Source organism: Urocitellus parryii, chromosome 10, assembly GCF_045843805.1.
Source record: "Urocitellus parryii isolate mUroPar1 chromosome 10, mUroPar1.hap1, whole genome shotgun sequence".
Taxonomy (NCBI): domain Eukaryota; kingdom Metazoa; phylum Chordata; class Mammalia; order Rodentia; family Sciuridae; genus Urocitellus; species Urocitellus parryii.
In genome coordinates, this window is record NC_135540.1 from 32,347,782 (window position 1) to 32,371,133 (window position 23,352).

Here is a 23,352-nt window from a genome sequence, read left to right on the forward strand (position 1 = left end):
CCAACCCTGAAACCCACTTCTTCTCAGAGAATACTGTAGAATGCTTCAGGAGGCATTTTCTAGTGTGAAACAAATACCAAAAAGTTAATAATTTATAATAATGTCTAAGACAAATTAGTATACAAGGACACAAGGAAAAATAAAGAAGCTAATGCTCATACAAAGGGAGGTAATTATATTGCATACATATTAGATATACATTTTGCACAGAAAATTAAGAGATATATACTCAGAGAGATTAATTCTTCTAAGATACATTTATTCAGTACCCACAGTGCACATTGCATTGCAGTAAATTGCCAGAAGTAGACAGTACAGAATCTCTTCAATCTGTAAATTGTGTTTAACTACAAAGGCCACACAAAGCCCGTCAGCCGTTCCTAGTTTAGAGCTTCATCTGTCATGCATAAGCAAACTTAAGAATCATAGACATTTTTAAGTAAAGATTTAAGGCTTTGGAATACTCAATATAACAGCATCAAAGAAAATGTTTAATTGTTTCCAAAATATTAGTATTTTTTTTAAGGATCCTTCTTGATGGGGGGGGCGGGTATAACTTGCTGGTAGTGCATTTGCCTGGCATGCACAAGGCCTTGGGTTTGATCACCAGCACTAGGGGGAAAAAAAGAATACTTATTATTTCTCAAGTCTTCATACACTCCAATAAAACACCTTTATTATTTCAAACAAAGGATGTTTTGCTATAAATCCAAAAACAGCACCTCTCTGTCACTTCCTGCACACTTTGTGCTTTGGTTTAAATGAAAGTCATCGCGTGGGATTGGAAGAGGAATGAGAATGTTGCAAAGGAGTAAAGGCGGAAAGCTAGCATTGATAAACAGATCAATGGAACAGAATTGGGAGTTCACAAATAAACCCTCACTTATTTAGTCAATTGATTTTCAAGAAGAGTGTCAAGATTGTCACATGAAGAACAGTCTTTTCAACAAAAGATGGTGTACTGGCTGGATATTCACATGCCAAAGAATAAAGTTGGACCCAAACTTCACAAAATATATATAAAGCAATTCAAAATGAATCAGAAACCCAAATGTAAGAGCTAACGCCATAAAAATTCTTACAAGAAAACATAGGGGTAAATCTTCAAGACTTCGAATTCAGCAAAGGATCCTTAAATATACGACAACAAAAGCATGAACAACAAAAGAAGAAAATAATTTGAATTTCATCCACTTTAAAATTTGCTGTGCATCAAAGGTTATCAACAGTGAAAAGACAACCTTCCAAGATAAAAGAAAATATTGAGCATTATATATCTGAAAAGAGCTTAATATCCAGAATACATGAAAAATTCTTACAACTTATGCAACAATGAAAATTTTTAAATGGACAGAGGATTATAATAAACATTTCTCCATAGAAACATAAAAACTGGTCAATAAGAACATGAAAAGATGTTCAACATCACTAATTATCAGGGAAATGCAAATTAAAACCACAATGAGAAAACACTTCACACCTACTAGAATGGATAGTTATCAACCAATAAAAATTAAGTAAGTGTTGGAGAGGCATGTAGAAAATGTAAATGGTGCAGCCCCCATGGAAAAGCTTGGCAACTCCTCAAAAATATTTAAAAATAAAATTACCATAACTCAGGGGCTGGGATTGTGGCTCAGTGGTAGAGTGCTCACCTAGCATGCAGGAGGCACTGGGTTCAATCCTCAGAACCACATGAATGTAAAATAAAGGTATTTTGTCCACCTAAAACTAAAAAATAAATATATTTTTTTAAAATTACCATAATCCAGAAATTTCATTCTTAGATACAAACCTCCCCCAAAAATTAAAAGAGGACTCAAATATATACTTTCATGCAAATATTAATTGCAGCATTACTAATACTAGTCATATGATGGAAACAACTCAAGTGCCTATCAATCAATGAATGGATAAACGAAATGTAGTATATATACATACAATGGAATATCATTCAGCCATTAAAAGAAATGAAGTTCTGATACATGCTACAACATGAAGAATATAAGCTGGATATAAAAGGACAAGTACAGTATGATTCTACTTACTTGAAATATCTAGAGTAAGCAAATTCATAAGAGACAGAAAGATTGCTAAGGGATGGGTGGGGATTGAGAATGTGCTAAGAATTGCAGGATAACTTCCTGGGCTTAAAAAAAAAATGTTCTAAGATTGTGAGGATGGATAAATGATTTTGCAATTATGCTAAAAGCCATTGGATTGTATCCTTTGGATGGGTAAATTTTATGGGTATGTGAATTATGTCTCAGTAGAAGGGTTAAAAGAAAAAAAGAGGTAGACTGCACTGATTCAGGAACCTAACTTCAGGAAAGGTTTGCACTTAGATGTTTCATACCAAGGAGAAAATAGTTGTCATCAAAAGATAGCTTTACCTTCTATTTGCACAACCAGTTCATAAGATATAACTTTTTAGCTACTTGTTCTTCTGTGGTCTCTAATTGGTCTATTAGAATTTCTTGCTTTCATAATTTGAAACCTTTAAACAAGTTGGAATGTTCATGTAGTTTTAAATACAGCAAAAATGATTGAAACATAAAAATATGGGAAGCAAAAATATTTGCATTTATTGAATATATAATTGTGTAGAATCATTTTGAAAATAAACTACCTAAAAACGTGGATTACTTTGGAGTTCCTACTGTTTGTACTTGGAATTGTCACAGGAGAAGAGATATTTCTGAGGGAAAGTCTGAGGAATTCCTGGAGAGAAGGGGAAACTCCACTCAAGATAGTGGGGTCCTTGGCATTCGTTCTAGAAAGAATTTCAACACGTAGCCAGGGGGCACACACCTATAATCCCAGCAACTCCGGAGACTGAGGCAGGAGGATTAAAAGTCTGAGGACAATTTAATGAGGCCCTAAGCAATTCAGCAAGATGCTGATTAAAAATTTAAAAATTTTTAAAATTTAAAAAATAAAAAGGGCTGGGATGTAGCTCACTGGTAAAGCGTCCCTAGGTTCAATCCCCAGTACCAAAAACACAAACAAACACACACAAAAAAAATGTGAATTTCAGCATGTGCCAGTCAGAGACATTTATTTAGGAAAGCAGAGGCACTTTCAAGGCATAATGTGGGCTATCGTAAGAGCAAGAATTTTTGGAGGTAAACCAAGGAATACACATTCAAAGCAGAATATGGACCATCTCAATAAGGAGAAACAGCAAACTGTCAGTATATCATGTTAATATTTATACAGGGACAATTGCTAGGGGTTGGACTAAAGGAGGAGTCATGGCCAAGTTACACAATATCTCACTTGTTTTCCCTGCACTTGGCATTGCCCCAGTTACTTTTTGCAGGCCATCTCTTGGGTCAAGGGCAAGGGTTGGGTTGCTCAGGAATTGCAACTGTTCAAGGATGTTTTCTGCATTTTCAATGGTTTATGGGCCCTTACTTTGAGATTCAGTATTTCTCCCTTTTTTTGTATCCCCAAATTCCTATCTCAGAATGATCACAGTAAATTTTCTATACGAAAAATGTGAAACACTTTCAACAAAAATCAGAACATATTAGAAAGCTATAGTTCTGCTTATAACATTAAATAATATAACTACTAGTATTTTAATTATAATAAATATTAAAATAGCCTACAAAAAATAATAAAATCTCTACAAATTAACACATTTACATTCTTTTATAAGATTATTTTAGGATTATTCATTACTCATTATTTAGAAGTTCTAACTTCTAAATAGAACTTCTAAATAATAGAAAAGTTCTAAATCATATTAAAATTTTTTTTTAAATATCTAGGACTGGAGATGTAGCTCAGTGGTAGTTTGCCTAGCATGCCTGAGAGCCTGAGAATGATCCCTAAAGTGTGTGCGCATGCGCACACGCGAGCACACACACACACACACACACACACACACACACAATTCTAAAATGGAAGAAAAGCAATAATCATGGAAAAAAGGCAGAAAAAATTTAATCCTACAAAAATCATGAACCTAACCTGTTTAAATGTCTTAGAAACGCAAAGGATTTACAAAAATATTCATCTGAAACTTTTTATATTTAAAATGTTTTAGAGGATTTTCTAGATGTCACCCTTCCCCCCCCCCAGAGTAACTTATATTTAACTTGATAAGTAATTACTAAGGTTCCATATAACTAGCTTCTACTAGCTTCCATAGGAAGTGCAATAGAAGCACCAAGTTAATTCAAATACAGGTAGTACATGCATTCTGTAATCCCAGTGGTTCAGAAGGCTGAGACAGGAGAATCACAGATTTGAAGGCTGCCTGGGCAACCTTGCAAAACATCTAAATCTTTTCACTTGTCTATCCCAATTTCCAGTACCTACTTTGGACCATCATGTCTCATGGGGATATTTGCAAATATCTTTAACAAGTCTTTGTATCTTAAGCTCTTATTTCATCAAGTGATTCTTATAGGTTTTTAGAGTTCTCAAAAATAAAGTCATCTCAGGGAAAAATTGAATGTTATACAAATACAACCATTTTATTTTTGAATAGTATATTACTAAGTTCTCTGTAGGAAAAAATATATATGTATATGCATCTAAATTGTGTGTATTTGAAAGAATTACAAGGAATTGACTCCTGTGATTTTGGTGGCTGATGACCCAGTTCAAGTCTGAAGGATGGGAAATTGTTGTAGAACCAGGAAGAGCCAATTCCCAGTTCAATGGGTGTCAGGCAAAATTCCCTTTTGTTAGAAAGACAGTCAACCCTTTGTTCTAGTCAGACATTCAGTGATTGGTTGAGGCCACCTATATTACAGAATGTTCTCTACTTTGCTCATTCTATAAATTTAAAAATTAACCTCATCCAAAAAAAAAAAAAAAAAGAAAGAAAATCCCAGAATGCTGTGTTGGACCATATATCTGGACACCTGTGGCCAGTTAAATTTACATTATAAAATTAACCATCATCACAGGCTAGACATGGTGGTGCATGCTTATAGTCTGAGCACTTGAGAGGCTGAAAGCAGAATTGCTTGATCCCTGGTGGAAGACCCCATACCAAACAAAAATGAACTTCTCTGTGCACCACACATGGTAATACCAATGTATGTAAAGCTAAGCTGTGGGCTACTGGATTCCAAACACCAGCAGCTTTAAGTTTACAGCTAAGGAATTAACAAAAAATACCCACAGAACGATTGTTATAAAATCCTTAGGAGGAATTAACCTAAAATGACTGCAACTGAAAACAATTAGAAATCAGTAACATTTTTTTTTCTTTTTTAACTTAAAAAAACTGTGATGCGGGGAAACACATACAAATCACATTTATGGTACAGCTAAAACAAGGGAAATTTACATAGAGACTTGGCTGGGAGTGCGTAAGCAAATAGATCAAAAGAAAAGAATAGGGAGCTCAGAACTGGCACTTTTACATGATAAGTGAACAACAGATGTTGCACTGAAACAAGAGTACTTGGAGGAACAGCTATACACATGCAAAAATAAAAAAGATTCTAAAATCATACAATAAGAAAAAAATTTCAGTTGGATTAAACACCTAAATATATATTTTTTAATTATTAGAAGGACTAATAGGATATCTTAATGACATTTCCTATTTAAAAAAAAAAAACAGAACTACTTGGTAAGAGTACATTAAAAATAAAAACCATTAGTCAAGGAGACTCCATAATCAAAATAAAGACAAACCAGTCTAGATAAGGTGGTTGAAATATACCTAACAGATCAAAGACAAAAATAGAAAAAGGACAAAAATAGGGTCTGAGAAATCATTCACTGCATTTTCTTGATATTCTGGTGGTTACACACATCAGCACTACTGAGTGGTGCCCAGGGACATGGATAGCAGCAGGCAAGGGACCAGTAGGGCCATCTGCAGGCCAGCTACCAAATAAAAATACATAAAACAATAGTTTGTAGTGCTTCAAAAAATACCTGTGTACTAAAAATATGAACACACAAACTAGAATATACACCATCTCTAGGACAGTAGTTACGTTTAGGGAAGAAAGGAGGGAACAAGATTGAAGAGGTAACAAAGTAGGCTTTCAATATATCTGAAATTAACATTTACACACACACACACACAAACACACACAAATCTGAATAGGAAAATGCTATTTATAAAATCTTCATTGTAGGAATATACTGATTCTCTTTTTTTTAAGTTGAAGATGGATTCTCTTTTTAAGTTGTACATGGACACAATATTTTTATTTATTTTTATGTGGTGCTGAGGATTGAACCCAGTGCCTCACTCCTGAGAGGCAGGTGTTCTACCACTGATATACAACCCTAGCCTGGAATACACTGATTCTTTAAATTGATAATTTGTCCTATTTGCAATATATCAAAACCTTTAAAATAATAAGCCCAAAGAAATGGAAACAATATTTGCTTTTAATAAGTTTATTTTTAGACATTTTAAAAATTGCAACTTTCAGAATATATAAGAAAAATATTTTTATAATACTGAAGTAAGCATCTCTTTGGTATAAAAATCACACAACATGTGTGATCTTTAACTAAAATAATTAATCAAGAACTATGACCTAATATGCTAAACAAAACTATTCTTTGCCCATCCATATGTCCCCTTGTATCACCCCCACTATGGGGCTTTAAGAATATACTTCTGTACACATCTCCATATCTACAAAGAATTAAGATGCCACATCAAATATGTTTAAAAATTATATATAGTAGAGCATTAGAGCTAGCTCAGTTGTTGACACACGACACAAACCAACAAAAAGCAATATAAGATACAAGACACATAAAATAGAACATTGTCACTGAGATCAAATAATATGAAAACAATTACTTCATTTAAATTTGATATTCTGGAAACAGAGCAATTTCTTTAGAATTATTATGTAAGTAACTTGCAACTCAGTAATAGTACTGAGTCAAAAATTTGATAAGATATTTTTAAGATAGTACTCAAACATTCAAAATGTAAAATACAAGAAATATTAAAGATAAAAGCAATTAACCACAAATAGGGCAAAAACATGCATTCTTTCCAGACGTGCTTTCATTTCAGACATCCTTTTTTAAAAAGCATCTTAGAAAGGCAAAAAAAAATTATATTTTAAGAAACTATCATCAAAGTTCAAATCCCCATTTAAAAAACAATGTTTTCCTTCAAGTCAATGAAGTTCAGATTCATACATTTTTGAAAAACAATTACAGTCTTCATGCTAAAAACATGAAGGAAAAAAAGCTTTTAGTTATGTTTCTCAAGTCTTTTATTCAACAAGCATTTAGCAAGTATTGTGTGACACTGTTTCAGGTGCTGAGGATATAAAAGCAAGACTTAGTCACTGGTTTTGGAGAATTTACCCTAATGGAGGTGGATTCATCATTAGAAACCTTAGTTACCTCCTTTGGGCCATAAATTGAAGCTCAACTTCAAATTCTACTATTCTTGCATCTTCTTTTAAATAATGTTCTGTGTAGTATGCTACTGGTAGTCCTGTGGCACTATTAACATTATCTACTGATGGAATTAACTTCCATAAAGGATTCTACAAAAGTTTAGATGGCAGAAAGTATTTAAGAATAAACAAATACTGGTCTGCATCAAAAATATCAGTATTCTGCTTTCATAAAAGTCAAGAAAAAGTTCTGTGAGTATACAGAACTGCTGGAAACAGATCATCCTATGTATGCAGTACATGTGCAAAAATCGTATGTTAAGAAGTATGTTACACGGTCCATTGCTGGAACAGCTAGCTAAGCAGGCCAAATCAGTTGTCAGGTTTCAAAGAGTCATAGCCTTCTTTCAGGAGGTCCCGCCAGGTTTTAAGGAAACGTGCATTTTCTGTACATTTGAGGGCAAGCTCTTCCACTTGAGCTGATACTGCAGATGTGGCTTCGAGAAGTTTGGTTAGAGAAAAAGCTGCCTGAAATTAAAAAAAAAAACAAAAACATAAGTTTATTTTTAAAATTCTCATCTCATTTTATAGTCTAAGTTAAATTCGCTCAATACTTTAAACCCAATGCCCAAGTTATTTTCTTTAAAAGTAATAGATTTTCAAATTAAAATGCTAACTCTTTCAGGGAACCTAAGCAAACACTGTTCCCAGATAACACACCAGGAATTAATTTTACATATTTACTTGTAACCAGTCTTATTCTGTAAAAATAGATCCTGATTCATCAAGAGGGGGGGGGAGGGAGGGAGGGAGAGAGAGAAAGAGACAGAAAGAAGGAAGGAAGGAAAAGAATTTGAGTTCAGTCCCCAGTTTCCAATGTGCACAGGAAGGTCTATTCCACAAGTTACCCCAGGAAGGTCATGCGTTACAAACTTCACTCCACTTGCCACACTCAAGCGTCCATAAATACGGAATTTGTGACCCCCACCACTGGGCTCCAATGGTATATGTGATAAGGTTGGGAGGCTAGGTGCTAGTTTCTGAAAATCGGAGATTTAACAGAAATCTTCCAGACTATGCATTCCTTAGCATTCATAGGGAGAAGTCCTGTACTAAACAGTTAAAGAAACCGACAGAGACGTCAGGGGCTGTGACTAAGCCCTCCCAGATGGGTCCAGCGCAAAGCAAGCCTGGGAGACAATAGCATTACCAGCTGGCTCTGGGCAGATGGCCAAGTAGAACAGCGAGCTCTAAGTCCCTCAGAAAGAAATCACAGCTGGGTCCAAATCACCAACAGGCAGCAAGGCTACCGGATCGCGCATTTAAAAGTGGGAGAAGAGCGGGCAGAAAGATCTGGCACCAACAAGCGCAGATGAGATGCATGGTTTCGGGTTACAGCAGATGATTGAAACCAGAAGTCGAAGCAAAAAGACAACAGGGGTGGGGCAGTGGAGAGACAGCTCCTTAATTCCTTGACTCGAAATCTACAGGCAGAATTTCTGTATGGGCTGGCACTTTAGCCGTTATCATCGCCCACCCTTCGGATGTGGCAGCTGGTGTAGGGCTGGGCCCGGCTCCCTCCGTCTCCCGGGCTCGGTAGGGTCTATCTTAAGAAAATCCCCAAAGGGGACGCGGTCCCAGACTTATAGAGCAACGCGACACTCACATCTCCTATCTGCAGCTCCACTTCCTCCAGTGGGTCCACGGTTCGGCCACTGCTCCTGCTCGAATCCCGCCAGCCCAAACTCATTGGGACACCGGGGGAAGATGCTGAAGAAACGTCGGAAGAAGAAGGAGAGGAGGGAGGCGGTGGGGGAGGCGAAGAAACACGAAACTCCTCAGGATCAGCCATGGGAAAAGGCTGGGACCGCAGAGCCGGACCTAAACAGCAGAACCGACACCAACAGTCTTTCAATCGCTCGCGCCCAAAGCCCAGAGGCTCCGCCTCCTCCCCCCCGAAGTCCCGCCCCGTCCTCTCGTGGATCTCAGTCCAAGACCACAAAGACTTTTCGTTTTTCGCGACAGCCAATCAGACGTCAGTCAAGTCACCTTGGGCGGCTCACCGCTCCTGCGCAAACCTCCTGTTGGGCCTCCAGTTCTGCCGGGGCAGAAGACTACAACTCCCAGGGTGCTGTGCGCGTCTCCCGACTCCTGCTGCCACTTACTGCTCGTGCGCATGCGTTTTCGGGGTACCTTGCGCGACTCTCCCGCCCCAATTCGGCTTTAGAGCTAGACCTTTGGCCTACTGGTGCGTGGGTCAGGAGGAAGCGCAGGCTCAATCCTCAACCTGAAGCCGCAGGGCGCCTGGGACTTGAAGTCTCTTTCTCTTTTGCTACTTGACCCGGAAACCTGTTTTTGCTGTCGCGTCATGTGTGGCGCCCGCGCAGAGAGGGAGGGAGGCGGGGACGCCGCGAAGCAAGGGCGGTCGGTGGATCCGAAAGGCAAACTTTAGCCGGAGAGTAGGTGTAACCTGGCAGGTGATGGCGCCCCCCGTGGCATAGAGGTCCAGCGCCCTCCGCGAGTCTCAGACAAGTTCTTCCGTGGTGTCCGACAGAGAAAGTCCTGATTATTTTGAACATGTTGGTGCGGCTAGCCAAGCTGTCCTGCCCGGGTGAGAGGGAACTCCTGGTGGGGACCAGTGAAGGAAGGTGAAGGATTTGGGCGAAACAGACTAGCCCACGCCTCGGGGCTGTAGACACCCCTCCCGTCCCACCTCTCGTCTATTTTCTCAGGCTAGACTGGGGCAGAGGTGGACCCTGTCTGCCTCTGGAAATGGACCCTGGCTTCCTCCCCTTGGGGTTGCCACAATTGGGAGAATTCATAACTAGGTTAAAGGTCACGGGCAGAGGAAAGTTGTCAACACGGCCCCCTCAGTGGACTTCTGAATTGAGTGTTCCTAAATCTTGGTCCTAATGCACATCCCAAAGCTCAGGTGCTATATGTTGCCTTGCTAAGAGTGGGAAAAAATAATATTTGTACAGTTTTTCTTCTTGGTCCTGACCTGACTCGTCTTGCAGTCATCCTAGTCTAGTCTTAAGAATTTGAAGTCTGATCTGTCACATCGTGATTAACATTCATATGCTGCCCAAGTCACAAATTATATCTGGAGTTAGGAATTTTTCTGCATTATCTAAAATTAACTAGAGGCTTATCGTTTTGGGTGCACCTTGACGCTGTTACACGTTTTTATAAAGTTTTACTTTAAAACAATATGTATTTTTTAAATTCAAACAAAGTTTAGAAGACCTTAAATTCCAAGTTAAAACTTGCTATATATTTTAAACGAAGTTTTGGTTATAAAATAATGCTTAAACAAGAATAAATGTTTAAAGTTCAAGATGTTCGTATTAAATTTCATGAAAGTAGAATTTTGTTAAATTTGGTCCCCTTATAAAGTTTCTGTTACCCGTGAATCTATTGTGCACCTAATGCATGGATATTCTTTGTTTTGTTGACCATTGGTAATGTCAGATGCTATCTACTCTACAGCCTAATTTAGGTGCATTCAGTCTTAGCCCAGTAACTCTTTTTTCTTTAAATACTTACTCATTGCCATTTTCCTAACCTGGTGTTAGCACTAGTGTGAGCAAAGAGTTGGAACTCCAGTGTTCTGCGGTGTCCAAATCAGTGTGAGTGATATGATGGTGTTATGGGTTCAGTGGACTTTGTGACTTCACTTCTTAACCCAAATTCACAGTGCCTAACTGAAATCTCTAAAGTAAGAGATTTCATTTGTTTTCAGAAAAGGCTGTGGCTTTTTTTTTTTTTTTAAAGATCCCCTGGAAGAAATCAGGACTGGGGATGTAGCTTGGTAGTAGAACACCCTTGATTTTAATCCCCAGTACATGGAGGTGGGGAGGATACATTCAACTTGCAATTGGGTACTGAATAAAAATAATTAGCGTTTGCCAGGCTGATCTTTATTCAAACATGTCATCTTCAGTTAATTGGAAAGAAAGAAAACAATTTTACCACAGCCTCAAATTCAGTGACTTCAGAGATAATTTCAAGTTGATTAATAGTCTCATAACTTGACAGACTGTTAAAATTGAGATTGCGTTTGAATTTATTTGTATCTTCTGTAAATGGGGATTGTAGCTGCCTCATATATCTCATAAAGTGATGAAAGGATAAAATTCTTAGCCATCAGTATGTCCACAAAAGAGTAAATTATACAGTCCAAATCCACTGAAATTATTTTGTTGATCTTTGCTATTTACTGTTTACAACACATTTTAGAAGTTTATTCATTTGTAGATAGATGCTTCATAGTAGTGACATTTTGAAAATTAGGAAAGGCCTTATTGTTATTATACCAGAAATTAAACAGAGATTTGCAGGCTTCTCTATAACAGTTGTTAACTAGGAAGGCACCTATCCAGTTAACAAATAGGTATTTAAAACTTGCTTTGTATAAGACATATTCTAGATCCTTCATAGATTGACTATAAACCTTATAGTAAATGGATAAGGAGAAGTAACTTGCTAAAAACATCATTGCTATTAATAAATTCAAACACTGAGGAGATAGACTTTACTTTTGTATTTTTGTGGCTGGCTTCTTCCATTTTGCAATGTTATTCACAAGGATTATCCATGTTGTAGCATCTATCAGTACTATCAATTTTTCGTTTTTATTGCTGAATATTATTTAATTGTATGAGTACATCACTATCCATTTACTAGTTTACATTTGGGTTTTTTCCACTTTGTGGCTATAAACATTTATGTACAAGTTTTTGTGTGGACATGTTTTCATTTATCTTTGAAAACCCTGTTTAACCTGTTTCCCAAAAAGTTGTACCATTTTATATTCCCACTAGCAGTATGTGAGGTTTTCAATATTTCCACATCCTTGCCAGTACTGTCTTCTTGAATATAACCATCCTAGTGAATATAAAGTGGTATTTCATGGTTTTGATTTGCATTTCCCTATGTTCAATGATGTTGAGCATCTTTTAATGTGTTTCTTTGGGAAAACATCTATTCAAATCCTTTGCCCACTTTTTAATTGGTTTAGGTGTCTTTTTGTTATTAGATATAAGATTTCTTTGTATAGACTGAAGATATTCTAGATACAAGTCTCTTATCACATATATGATTTACAATTATGCTTTCCCTTGTATGGATTATCTTTTCATTTTCTTTTTTAAAAAAATATTTTTAGATGTAGATGGGCATAATAACTTTATTTATTTATTTTTTTTAATGTGGTGCTGAAGATCAAATCTAGTGCCTCACACATGCTAGGCAAGTGCTCTACCACAGCCACAACCCCAGGCCACTTTTCACTTTCTTAATGGTATCCTTATTAGCACAAAAGTTTTTCATTTTGGTGAAATGCATTTTAATTATTTTTTTCTTTTGTTTGTGCTTTTGGTTGTCATATCAATAATTTACACCAATATTTTATAGTTTTAACTCTTATATTTCAGTCTTTGAACTTCTTTTTGAGTTAATTTTTATACTACCATAATCTTTTTTTTTTTTTTTATTGGACGTTCATAACATTACATAGTTCTTAATACATCATATTACACGGTTGATTCACGTGGATTATGAACTCCCGCTTTTACCCCGTATACAAATTGCTGTATCACATCAGTTTCCCTTCCATTGATTGACATATTGCCTTTCTAGTTTCTGATGTATTCTGCTGTCTGTCCAATTCTCTACTATCCCCCCTCCCTTCCCCTCCCCTCCCCTCCCCTCCCCTTTTCTCTCTCTACCCCTTCTACTGTAAATCATTTCTTCCATTTGTATTATCTTGTCTTGCCCCTCCTTTCCTCTTATATGACATTTTGTATAACCCTGAGGATCGCCTTCCATTTCCATGCAATTTCCCTTCTCACTCCCTTTCCCTCCCACCTCTCATCCCTATTTAATGTAAATCTTATTCTCAAGCTCTTCGTCCCTGCCCTGTCCTTGTTTACTCCCCTTATATCAAAGGAGTCATTTGGTATTTGTTTTTTAAAGATTGACTAGCTTCACTTAGCATAATCTGCTCTAATGCCATCCATTTCCCTCCAAATTCTATGATTTTGTCGTTTCTTAATGCAGAGTAATACTCCATAGTATATAAATGCCACATTTTTTTTATCCATTCATCTATTGAAGGGCATCTAGGCTGGTTCCACAGTCTTGCTATCGTGAATTGAGCTGCTATGAACATCGATGTAGCAGTGTCCCTGTAGCATGCTCTTGTTAGGGCTTTAGGGAATAGACCGAGAAGGGGAATAATCTTTTAACTTTTTATTTCAAAATAATTTTTAACTTAGATGAGTTGCTAAGATAATACAGAGTTCCCATATACCCTTTGCTAAGCTTAATGTCTTACATAACCATAGAATAATTATCAAAACTGAGAAATTAACATTAATGAAATACTACTAATTAACTACAAACTTTATTCAGATTTCCTTTTTCTGTTCCAGTATTCAGTCCAGAGTACCACCTTGCATTTACTTGGTCTACTTAATTGTGACAGTTCCTATATTAATTCTTATCTTTCATGACCTTGAGACTTTTATGTATATTTGTCAGGTATTTTGTAGAATGTCTTGTGATTTATCTTGATTACAGAGAGATTAAAGATTTTGAGCGTGTATTTTATAGAAGTGAAGAATCCTTTTCATTGCAGCATATTGATGTATGATACCAATAGGTCTTGCTGGTGATATTTAAACTTGATCACTTGGTTAAAGTCATATTTCTCTACTGTAAAGGTGATATTTTTCTCTTTTAGTATTCTTTCTTGCTAGAAACTATTCTATATGTCCAACTCACATTCAAAGGGAGGAAAATTAAAGATTTTATGGGCATATCTCAGTGTTTTATACTGTGATAGTTCTGTCAAAATCTTTGTTGAAAGGGAATTTATTTGGCATAAGGAATAGGATATACATTTTTCCAAATGGCTTTCATCTATTTTTGAACCTCTAATAAGTGACTATCTCCTCATGATTTGGAATAGCATCTTTATCATATACCACATCCTTTTGTGTATTCTACTTCTGAACTCTTTTTATTTGTTCATTATTCTGTCCCTTCTCTTGTTTATTAGATAGTTTTTAAATATCTAAAATTCACAAACTTTGTGACCAAATGCTAACTGAATTGCCTATCTAAGAAAGAATAGAATCTGCTCACATTTGAATCATTTTTTAAGAAGCTATTCAAGTGGGGCTCAGTTTCACATGCCTGGAATCCCAACAGTGGCTCTGGAGGCTGAGACAGGGGAATTGCAAGTTCAAGGCCAGCCTCAGCAATTTAGCAAGCCCCTGAACAACTTAGGGAGAATCTGTCTCAAAATAAAACATTGAAAAAAAAAGTTTGGAGATGTGGTTTAGTTACCCCTGGGTTCAATCCCCAGTACCAAAACAAACAATAATGATTAAAAAAAAAAAAAAACAGTCATTCAGCTTATGTTTTTTTCAGTTTACTCCTAACGAGAACTAATTTTAAAAAATAAAATAATGTTCATAATTTTTATACAGCCTATCATTGCTTTCATGCCTTAAAAATTAAGAAAAATTATCTACCTCTCTGTGCTACAAGATGGTCTTCAACTTCTGTTGTACCTCAAATCACTACCCACTATACTATTTATCCCCGGGATAAAGACAAGCGATGGGAAGGTAAGTAATAATTTGTGTAAAATTGTTGAAACTTTTCTAGATACTTTATATCACTTTGTGGAGAGGAATATTTTATTTTTCATGATAATTTAAAATCATCTAATAATATTTTATGGCTTTACCAAGTGTGTTATATATTACTACATAGATAAGTAAATATTTAATAAATTTATGATAATCTCAAAGTCAAAAGTTGCTTTATGGAAGCTAACATAAGATATGCACTGGGATAGAACCTAAGAGAGCATCAAACTTATACAATAATATATGTAGTATCTTTATGCAAAACAGAGGGAATTTCTATAAGTAACACTAAAGCATAGCAGGTCGTTTGTATACCAGCATGTAATTTCTTGTGATTATTAGGTCATATTAATCTTAATATTAAAATTAATTAATATTAATTTTATTTATTTTTAACAGGAGTGAACATGGAAAGATTTGCAGAAGAAGCGGATGTGGTAATAGTTGGTGCCGGCCCTGCAGGGCTCTCTGCAGCTATTCGTTTAAAGCAGTTGGCTGCTGAACATGAAAAGGACATCCGTGTGTGTCTAGTGGAGAAAGCTGCTCAGATAGGCGCTCATACCCTCTCAGGGGCTTGCCTTGATCCGCGTGCTTTTCAGGAACTCTTCCCAGACTGGAAGGAAAGGGGGGTATGAAAAATTGCTTCTTTTATAGAGTCTATACTGTATCTCTTTTTCCAAATTATGGAATAGAAGAACCCTTATCATGTAATTCTTTTAGGGGGTAATTGTATACATATGTATAGATGTTTAAATTTGAAAATTGCAAACATGTTAGCCCTTATCAGAATTATAATATATTGGCTCACTGGGTGCTGTGGTGCACACCTATAATCCCAGAAGCTTGGGAAGCTGAGGCAGGAGGATCACGAGTTCAAAGCCAGCCTCAGCAAAAGTGAGGCGCTAAGCAACTCCGTGAGACTCTTGTCTCTAAATCTGGGGATGTGGCTCAGTGGTTGAGTGCCCCTGAGTTCAATCCCCAGTACCAAAAAAAAAAAAAAAAGATTTTTTTTTACTCTTATTTTTATATAATGCCTTCTACATATTATATTTATGTACTGGACTTATGGGAAGGCATGATTTGGGAAAGATCCATGAGTATTTGTGCTTTTTTTATTTTTATTTTTTAACTTGTTTCTATAGATATTTGTATTATTGTTCTTAAAGCATTATATAAAATTTTCTAGAACAATGTTATATCTAAAGTCAAAGAGGATAATGTAATTTTCTAAAGAAATTAGTTGCTGTGTCCTCTCATGACTCACCAAAAAAAGCTACAGGTGTGATATGCAGAGGACCAAGAGCTAGTTTTACTGCTTTCAAATAAAATTTCTATGAACTTTATTAAAATCTTACAGTCTCAGTTTTTTAATGCCTATCCTGTTCTAGGGTTAGAATATTCAGTGTCTTTTAATACTCTGGCTGAAGGACAAAAAAGTTTATAAATATTGGGCTGGGGATGTAAGTTAGTGGTAGAACACTTAACTAGCATGTATGAGGCCCTGGGTTTGATCCCCAGCAGCACAAAAACAAAACAAAAATCAAAAAAGTGTATAAATATCATTTGTATTCTTTTTATATGGAGTAAATTTCATTTTGCTCTCCTTTACAAAAGATTGTACTCTTGAAAATAAAAGTAATTTTGCTCAATTAAATATTTGGTCAATATTATAGCAGAAATATCATTGAATTATTATCAGCATGATATCAGTTCTGATAGAAAACATTTTTTTTGTGTCAGACCCCTTTATTGCTTTGGTACATACACATACACACATGTATGTACATACACACAAACACATACATATTTGGAGATGAAATTCATTGTATGTATGTTAATTACTTTTATCCAAAGGAAAAATAAAACTTTTCTAATTTTTTTTTTTTCAAAAAGCAAGAAATTTCAACTTGGAGTCAAGCATCTAGGCCAAACTCCTGTAGGGACAGGGAAACATAATGTTCACATTGCAAAGATGTTTCCCAGACCCCCAAGAAAGGGGTTTCTGGGATGCAAAACTGGAAAGAGACTTATTTGGTTTTTAAAAAGATGCCCATCCACTCAAAAAGACAGAAAAAGGATTTGCAGTTAAAAGATTTTCAAAGAAAAGCCTGAAAGGAAGATGAGGGAGGGGATTCCCTTTCCATATTGTGTCAACTAAATTCAAAAGGTAGTTGGTTTTTTGTGGGGGGTTTGTTGTTTTGTTTTTGTTGGGGTTTTTTGCCCTTACAAATTAAAACTAAAAAGTTTTCTTTCTTTTGTTTCTAGGCTCCTCTTAACACTCCTGTAACAGAAGACAGATTTGGGATTTTAACAGAGAAATACAGAATTCCTGTGCCAATTCTTCCAGGTAGAAAATAGTTCTAGAACAGTGAAATTCCACACCTGAAAGGAAGTACATTTCATTTAGAGAAATTCCTTCCTTTGCAGATGAGAAAACCGATATTCAGAGATTTGAAATATTTAGCCAAAGATATACAACTAACTGGTGGGAAAGCAGGAGTAAAACCCAGTTCTTTTGACTTCCAGTCTGGAAAAATCATGATAGCCTTGGAAGCCAACCAGGAATTTTTAATTTAATGTTTTTAATTTAGTAAATTAGAACTAAATTAAATCAAAATTATAAAAAGTATTGAAATTATGACCATCAACATAATGTATACATATATGCAGAAGTACAAGTTGATTAGAATTAAAAAGTATATTTTAAGTATTAAATTAAAAAGTATATTTTTTAAATGTTTATTAACAAAAAAGTCAGATTTACAAATTAAGCATGTATTTGTAGGTCTTCCAATGAACAATCATGGCAATTACATTGTACGCTTGGGACATTTAGTGAGTTGGATGGGAGAACAAGCAGAGGCCCTTGGTGTTGAAGTGTATCCAGGGTATGCTGCTGCCGAGGTTTGTATAGTCTTGTTTTTAATGTTTGTAGGAAACAATTTCTTTTTCTTCTGTAAATAAACCAATAATTTTACAGAGGTGAGGATATATTTTAGAAATGGCATAGGAATTAACAATTATAAGATTGAGGAACCTTAAAAAGATCAAATCTGAAAGTACTTGAATTCCTTATATTGTACCCTCATCAAGTGATTTTCCAATTTCTGATTAAACACCATAAGGAATGAAAAATACTCTTCTGGGTGTGTAGACTAACAGTAACCTCTCCCTTATATTGAACAGAAAATACTATTTTATGCTATACAGAACAAATACATATACCCTTTCAAGGACAACTTTCCAATTATATTTAGGCCTTGCTATCTCCTGGCTCACCTTTACTATGGAGTTTTTTCTTTCCAAGACTAAATATTCTTTTCAGTCATCACATGATGTAATTTGAGTTCCTTGAGTATTCTCGTTGCTGTCTTCAGAACATGTTCCTTTTTATCCTTTTAATAATTGACTTCATATCATTTTATCCCCCTTTATACTTCACTCAGAATAAATTACTTCAAGTCTAATATAGAACAGGACTGTTATCTTCTTCATACTAAAAACTTCTGTTCCCTGAAAGTAATTTTCTTGGCAACTACATCAAACTGTTGATCCTCATTATGTGTTATTGGGAAAATTATTAAAATCTTCTGCCAACCCAGAAGAATCCTCTCCACAAATTGTTTAAAATAAAAGAAATAGCTTTATTATTGAATGAACATTAAATCAAGACTGCAAAGAATGTCAAGAAATCTCTTCCTTCTAAAGCAGCAAACTAGATACAGTCTGTTACAAAATATATAATAATTGTCATTATTGAAAGGAAGAATAAAAGTTGTGTTCTTTTGATAAGCAGCACATTACTTGGACTCAGGCAACCCAAATTCCCACAGAGACAAAAAGACCTGATGGCATCCTTCTTGATGTTCACATTTCAGAGTGACAACTCCAAAGCCCTAAGGAGACATCCTTGGAATGTAAAACTGTCATTGTGTTTATTTAGATTTTTTTAAAAGACTCCCATATATCTGCGACAGATTAAGCATTTGCAGTTAGAGCTTGGCTAGAAGAAATGCTGAAAGAAAAGTGAGGGATGGGGCAGTTTTCTTTGGTACTGAGAAAAATTCAGATTTTAAAAATTTGTTTTGACCATTACAGTATATAAGTCAAATAAAACACAGATCCCTGTTATACCTGTTGTTACAAATTTGTTTTCCCAGCTGATACATATGCATTTGGTTTTTTGGACCCCAGTGTGGGATTTACATTTCTCCTTATTAGACATTCTTGATTGGGATCAGTGTCAAAATCACAGGTAGGTGATTTGTAGAACCTATGATTTTCACTTTTTGATTATATGCACACACTGAGAATGTCTTGTCTTTCTCCTCTTTTCCTCGTTCCCCCCCCCCATATCTTTTCCTCAGTTCTTTAATGATTGTTGCCAACAGAAGATTGATCTATTTTCCAATTTTGTTTTGATACCCTAAACTAGACTTCAGTTCATTTTTTCCCATATCCATTCCTATTAACCCTTGTTTTGCCTTCCTACTCTCGTTTCTTTATAATCTGTCGTTTGTTTCCTCTCTGAAGAAAAATGCTCTTTGGAGGGAAAAGTACAAAATGTGTAATGGAACCAATATGAGGATTATAGAGTGATACTGTTTCTCATTTGCAAAATTACACTTTCGATGTATCTTCCTCCCTCCTTCTTGATCTGAAAATAAACTATAATCACCACTGGGAAGTTTTTATCCTCCTTTTGTTTTGGGGGGTCCCAATTCACTGAAGTTAGGCTTTCTTCAAAGTTTCTTTCTCTATCCATGTTATTAGCCTCTCATTTCAGATTCTTTACATATGATTTTATATCTGAAGGGAGTCTCTTTTTTAATATTATCAGTTTATTTTACTAACCTCTTTTTGCCTCCTCCTTTTCTTCCTCATCAGGCTTGTGGCATTGCTGTTATTTCCATCAGTATGACTCATGTTCTTTTGTACTCCAAAAGAGAGTACCTCAAAAGCATGTCTCTTTTTTGCCTTAACATTTCAAAGCCTGTGTTTCTATAATCTAGAGAACATGTTCACATTCTAAGAAATCGAAGGCTGTTTACTCTTCCTTTTCAAGGTTAGTATGAATCCTGAAGTGATAACAAATTTGTTTTTGTCATTTTAGATCCTTTTCCATGAGGATGGTAGTGTAAAAGGAATTGCCACTAATGATGTGGGAATACAAAAGGATGGTGCACCAAAGGTAATAGTAACATGGCTACCAAATTGACAAAAAAAGAGAGCACACTCAAAATCAGTAATTTAGGTCTTGCTCCAACTACACATAATTATGTGGGTTTTAGAATATAATTATTAGTATGGAATATTTGTTTAAAAAATATAAAAGCAATTTGAGCTCCACATGATTTATGCAAGTAGATACAACAATTAAGAATAACATTTTAGGGCTGGGGTTGTAGCTCAGTGGTAGAGTGCTTACCTTGCATGTATGAGGCACTGGGTTCAATTCTCAGCACCACATATAAATAAAATAAAAGTCCATCAACAACTAAAAAAAATATTTAAAAAACAAAGTGATTCCTTTTAAAAAAAAGAATAATTTTTAAATAGATACAATAATTCATGCAAATATACAAAAAAATACATTTCAAAATTTTTACTTCATTCAGTTGATAAGGCAATCAATAAGGTATCATTACCAGTTCAACGAAAATTCAAAACACATACAAGTGTATATAGGTCATCAGTCACCTGCATTGCCACCTCCACAATTTTCATTCCTATGGATAAGAATCATTTATATTATTATCAGTAGGTGAACAATGATAGACTTTGACCTGATTTTAACCATCAAGTCCTTTGGTAGATATAAAACTGGTTGCCTTTCTCTCATTCAAAATGTACAGCTGAATGGTTTTCACATTTTCACAATTTGTGTTTTTGAATCTGAGGAAGAAAAACCATTAGTTTATAGAGTTCTCACCTATAAGGTTAATTGGAAAAGACAAGAAAAAAGTACATTGCTTTCCAATTAGAGCAAAACACAAATTCACATTCTAATTAACTACATATCTGCGCTTTATTATCTGATTTCACAACTAGATCATAAGCTTCATGAGGACAGAGATGAAATGATCTAATGCCTGGCACCATGCCCGGTACATAGTTAGGTCTCAGTAAATGTTTGTTTATGGATAGTTTATACCCCTTTCTACCACTTTTAAAACTAGGACTTTGTCTAGTTTGTTCCAGTAGATCTTCATGCTTCTCATTACTTCTTGCTGAGAAAGCAAATGGCAAAGTTTGTAAGTTATACCTTTTTCCTCCTATATAGCAATTTAAGTGGCTACATCAGAATCATCTGAGGTATTAGGGTTCAACAAGTCCTTCAGTAGAGATAAAGAAACTGGGCTTTGGGGATTTGTTTTATATTGGGGACTGAACCCAGAGATGCATTACCACTGAGCTATATCCCTAGCCCATTTTTGCTGAGGCTGGCCTTGAATTTGAAATCCTCCTGTCTGAGCCTCCCAAGTCACTAGGATTATAGGCATGTACCACCATGCCCAGTAAAGAAACTGTTTCTTTTTTTTGTTGTTGTTGTTGTTGTTTTGTTTTTTTGTTTTGGTACTGGGATTGAACCCAGGGGTGCTTAACCACTGAGCCACATCGCCAGCCCTTTTTATATTTTATTTAGAGACAGAGTCTTACAGAGTTGCTTAGAGCCTCACCAAATAGCTGAGGCAGGCTTTGAACTCTTGATCCTCCTGCCTCAGCATCCTGAGCCACTGGGATTACAGGCATGCACCATCAGGACAGGCTAAGCAGTTGTTTCTTAAAACATGCACTCAGAAATTCCAAGTCATTGCCAAGTGAACAGACAACTGTTATCTTATAGTAACAAAAGAAAATTGGTTATTTTTCCTACATTATGACAATAATTTATCAATATCAAATAAGTCATTAATGTCACAACAAAATTCACACAAATTCTACCATTCTGATATTTCATTTTTTGTGTTCTCATATTTGTTCAAAATTTTTTTGTGTTCTGTGCTTTATATTTATAAAAGTATATTTTGTATATTGTATTCATATAGATATGAAAGCATAGAAACTGGGTTTGGTAGTATACATAGTGGTAGGCCAAAGCAGGAGGATCACTTGAGCCCCTGAGTTGGAGACTAGCCTGGGCAACATAAGACGACCCCATCTCTTAAAAAAACATATTAACCTAAAAGAACATAGAAGAATGTAATGGAGTCTTAGTTTTGGGAACTCAAAATCTAAGTTTTTTAAGTGGAAAAAAAAAAATCAAGGATTCCTCTGCTCCCTCTGTTGTACCATTCTCTGTTTAACCCAGGTTTTCCTCCCTGACATTTTACTGAAACAACTCGTTAAGAGTCATATACCTTAGCTTGCCAATTCACTAGTCAGTCTGTCTTTTCTTACTTCACCTGTATAAACACTTCATAAGAAAAATAAGTTACAAAAAAACATGAAAAATGTTCAAACTCAAGTAACCAAAAATAAGTTAATGATGAAATAATTCTTACCACTGAGACTGAAAATATTTAGAACTTAGGATATTGATCCTAGCAGTAATTAACATTGAAACAACCTAAATGTTCAACTATTGGAATTTGGTTGAGAACTTGAGAATCTCTTCAAATATTGAAGATAAATGCTTTATTTGATGTATATTGCTTTAGGCAAATCAGTTTATAATGTGAAAATAATTGTAAATTATGCCATTTTAAACCTTTTAATTGTATGACTATATCTGTGCACACATATTCATGCAAACATATGAATAGAAAAACATTAAGATATATTTCTAAGAGATTTTTCCTGATTATTTTTTATTTTGTTCAAAAACTTTATTAATAGAGCATCTACCATGTATCAGACATAAATGCACAATATATTACAGGAGAAAAATGCTCATTGTAGTTCATTTTATAGTAGGAAAAAGCATTTCATTTCATACAAATTGTTCAGCAAAAAAGAAAAAATAATCAACTGAAGAATTTAACCTGATCCTATAAAAGGATATAAATAAACTCTCTATAATTTTCTATTCATAGTAATTTTCTGGAATGATTCACAAGAAAGCTATTAAAGTGGGTTTTGCTGCTAGTAGTAAAACTGGAAAATCAGGAACAGTTGGAAAATGACCTTTCCACTTTATATGCATTTGTAGAGGATTTTTTTTTTTTAGCATGAGCATCCTTTATTGTAAAAACAAGACACAAGATATAAAATTTAAATTAGATTCCACTTAAAACAGTATTCTTTGGCAGTTATCAAGAATACAAGCAATGTGTTGGAGAGGATCTGGGGGCGTGGGGAAGGTGTACTCATACATTGCTGCTGGGATTACAAAT

At 35.3% G+C, this 23,352-nt stretch overlaps 2 protein-coding genes across 3 annotated transcripts in view; one reads left to right on the forward strand and one right to left on the reverse strand.

The window, feature by feature from the left end:
- Positions 1 to 6,416: 6,416 nt before the first annotated feature.
- C10H4orf46 (chromosome 10 C4orf46 homolog) lies at positions 6,417 to 9,483 on the reverse strand. 2 transcript variants are annotated; one of them, XM_026395956.2, is made up of 3 exons: positions 9,405 to 9,483; positions 9,022 to 9,236; positions 6,417 to 7,883 (listed from the first exon to the last, which is right to left on the reverse strand). In XM_026395956.2, exons 2-3 carry the CDS (start codon positions 9,205 to 9,207, stop codon positions 7,728 to 7,730), a joined length of 342 nt encoding a protein of 113 aa, XP_026251741.1. In that variant the 5' UTR covers positions 9,208 to 9,236; positions 9,405 to 9,483; the 3' UTR covers positions 6,417 to 7,727. The 2 variants fall into 2 exon arrangements, with proteins under 2 accessions (XP_026251741.1, XP_026251740.1); XM_026395955.2 differs by lacking the exon at positions 9,405 to 9,483 and having other exon boundaries at positions 9,022 to 9,304.
- Positions 9,484 to 9,719: 236 nt separating this feature from the next.
- Etfdh (electron transfer flavoprotein dehydrogenase) overlaps positions 9,720 to 23,352 on the forward strand; it is a 32,531-nt gene continuing 18,898 nt past the window's right edge. Inside the window, exons 1-6 of the mRNA XM_026395962.2 lie at positions 9,720 to 9,966; positions 14,852 to 14,992; positions 15,416 to 15,645; positions 17,282 to 17,363; positions 17,802 to 17,920; positions 20,130 to 20,207. Of these exons, the coding sequence (XP_026251747.1) occupies positions 9,933 to 9,966; positions 14,852 to 14,992; positions 15,416 to 15,645; positions 17,282 to 17,363; positions 17,802 to 17,920; positions 20,130 to 20,207 (684 nt within the window). The 5' untranslated portion in view covers positions 9,720 to 9,932. The remainder of the gene's footprint in view (positions 9,967 to 14,851; positions 14,993 to 15,415; positions 15,646 to 17,281; positions 17,364 to 17,801; positions 17,921 to 20,129; positions 20,208 to 23,352) is intronic.

Coding starts and splice junctions, on each gene's coding strand:
- C10H4orf46 (XM_026395956.2), bottom strand. CDS start 9,207: ATGGCTGATCCTGAGGAGTTTCGTGTTTCTTCGCCTCCCCCACCGCCT. Junction 7,884..9,021: donor TGGAGCTGCAGATAGGAGAT/GTGAGTGTCGCG, acceptor TTTTAATTTCAG/GCAGCTTTTTCTCTAACCAA.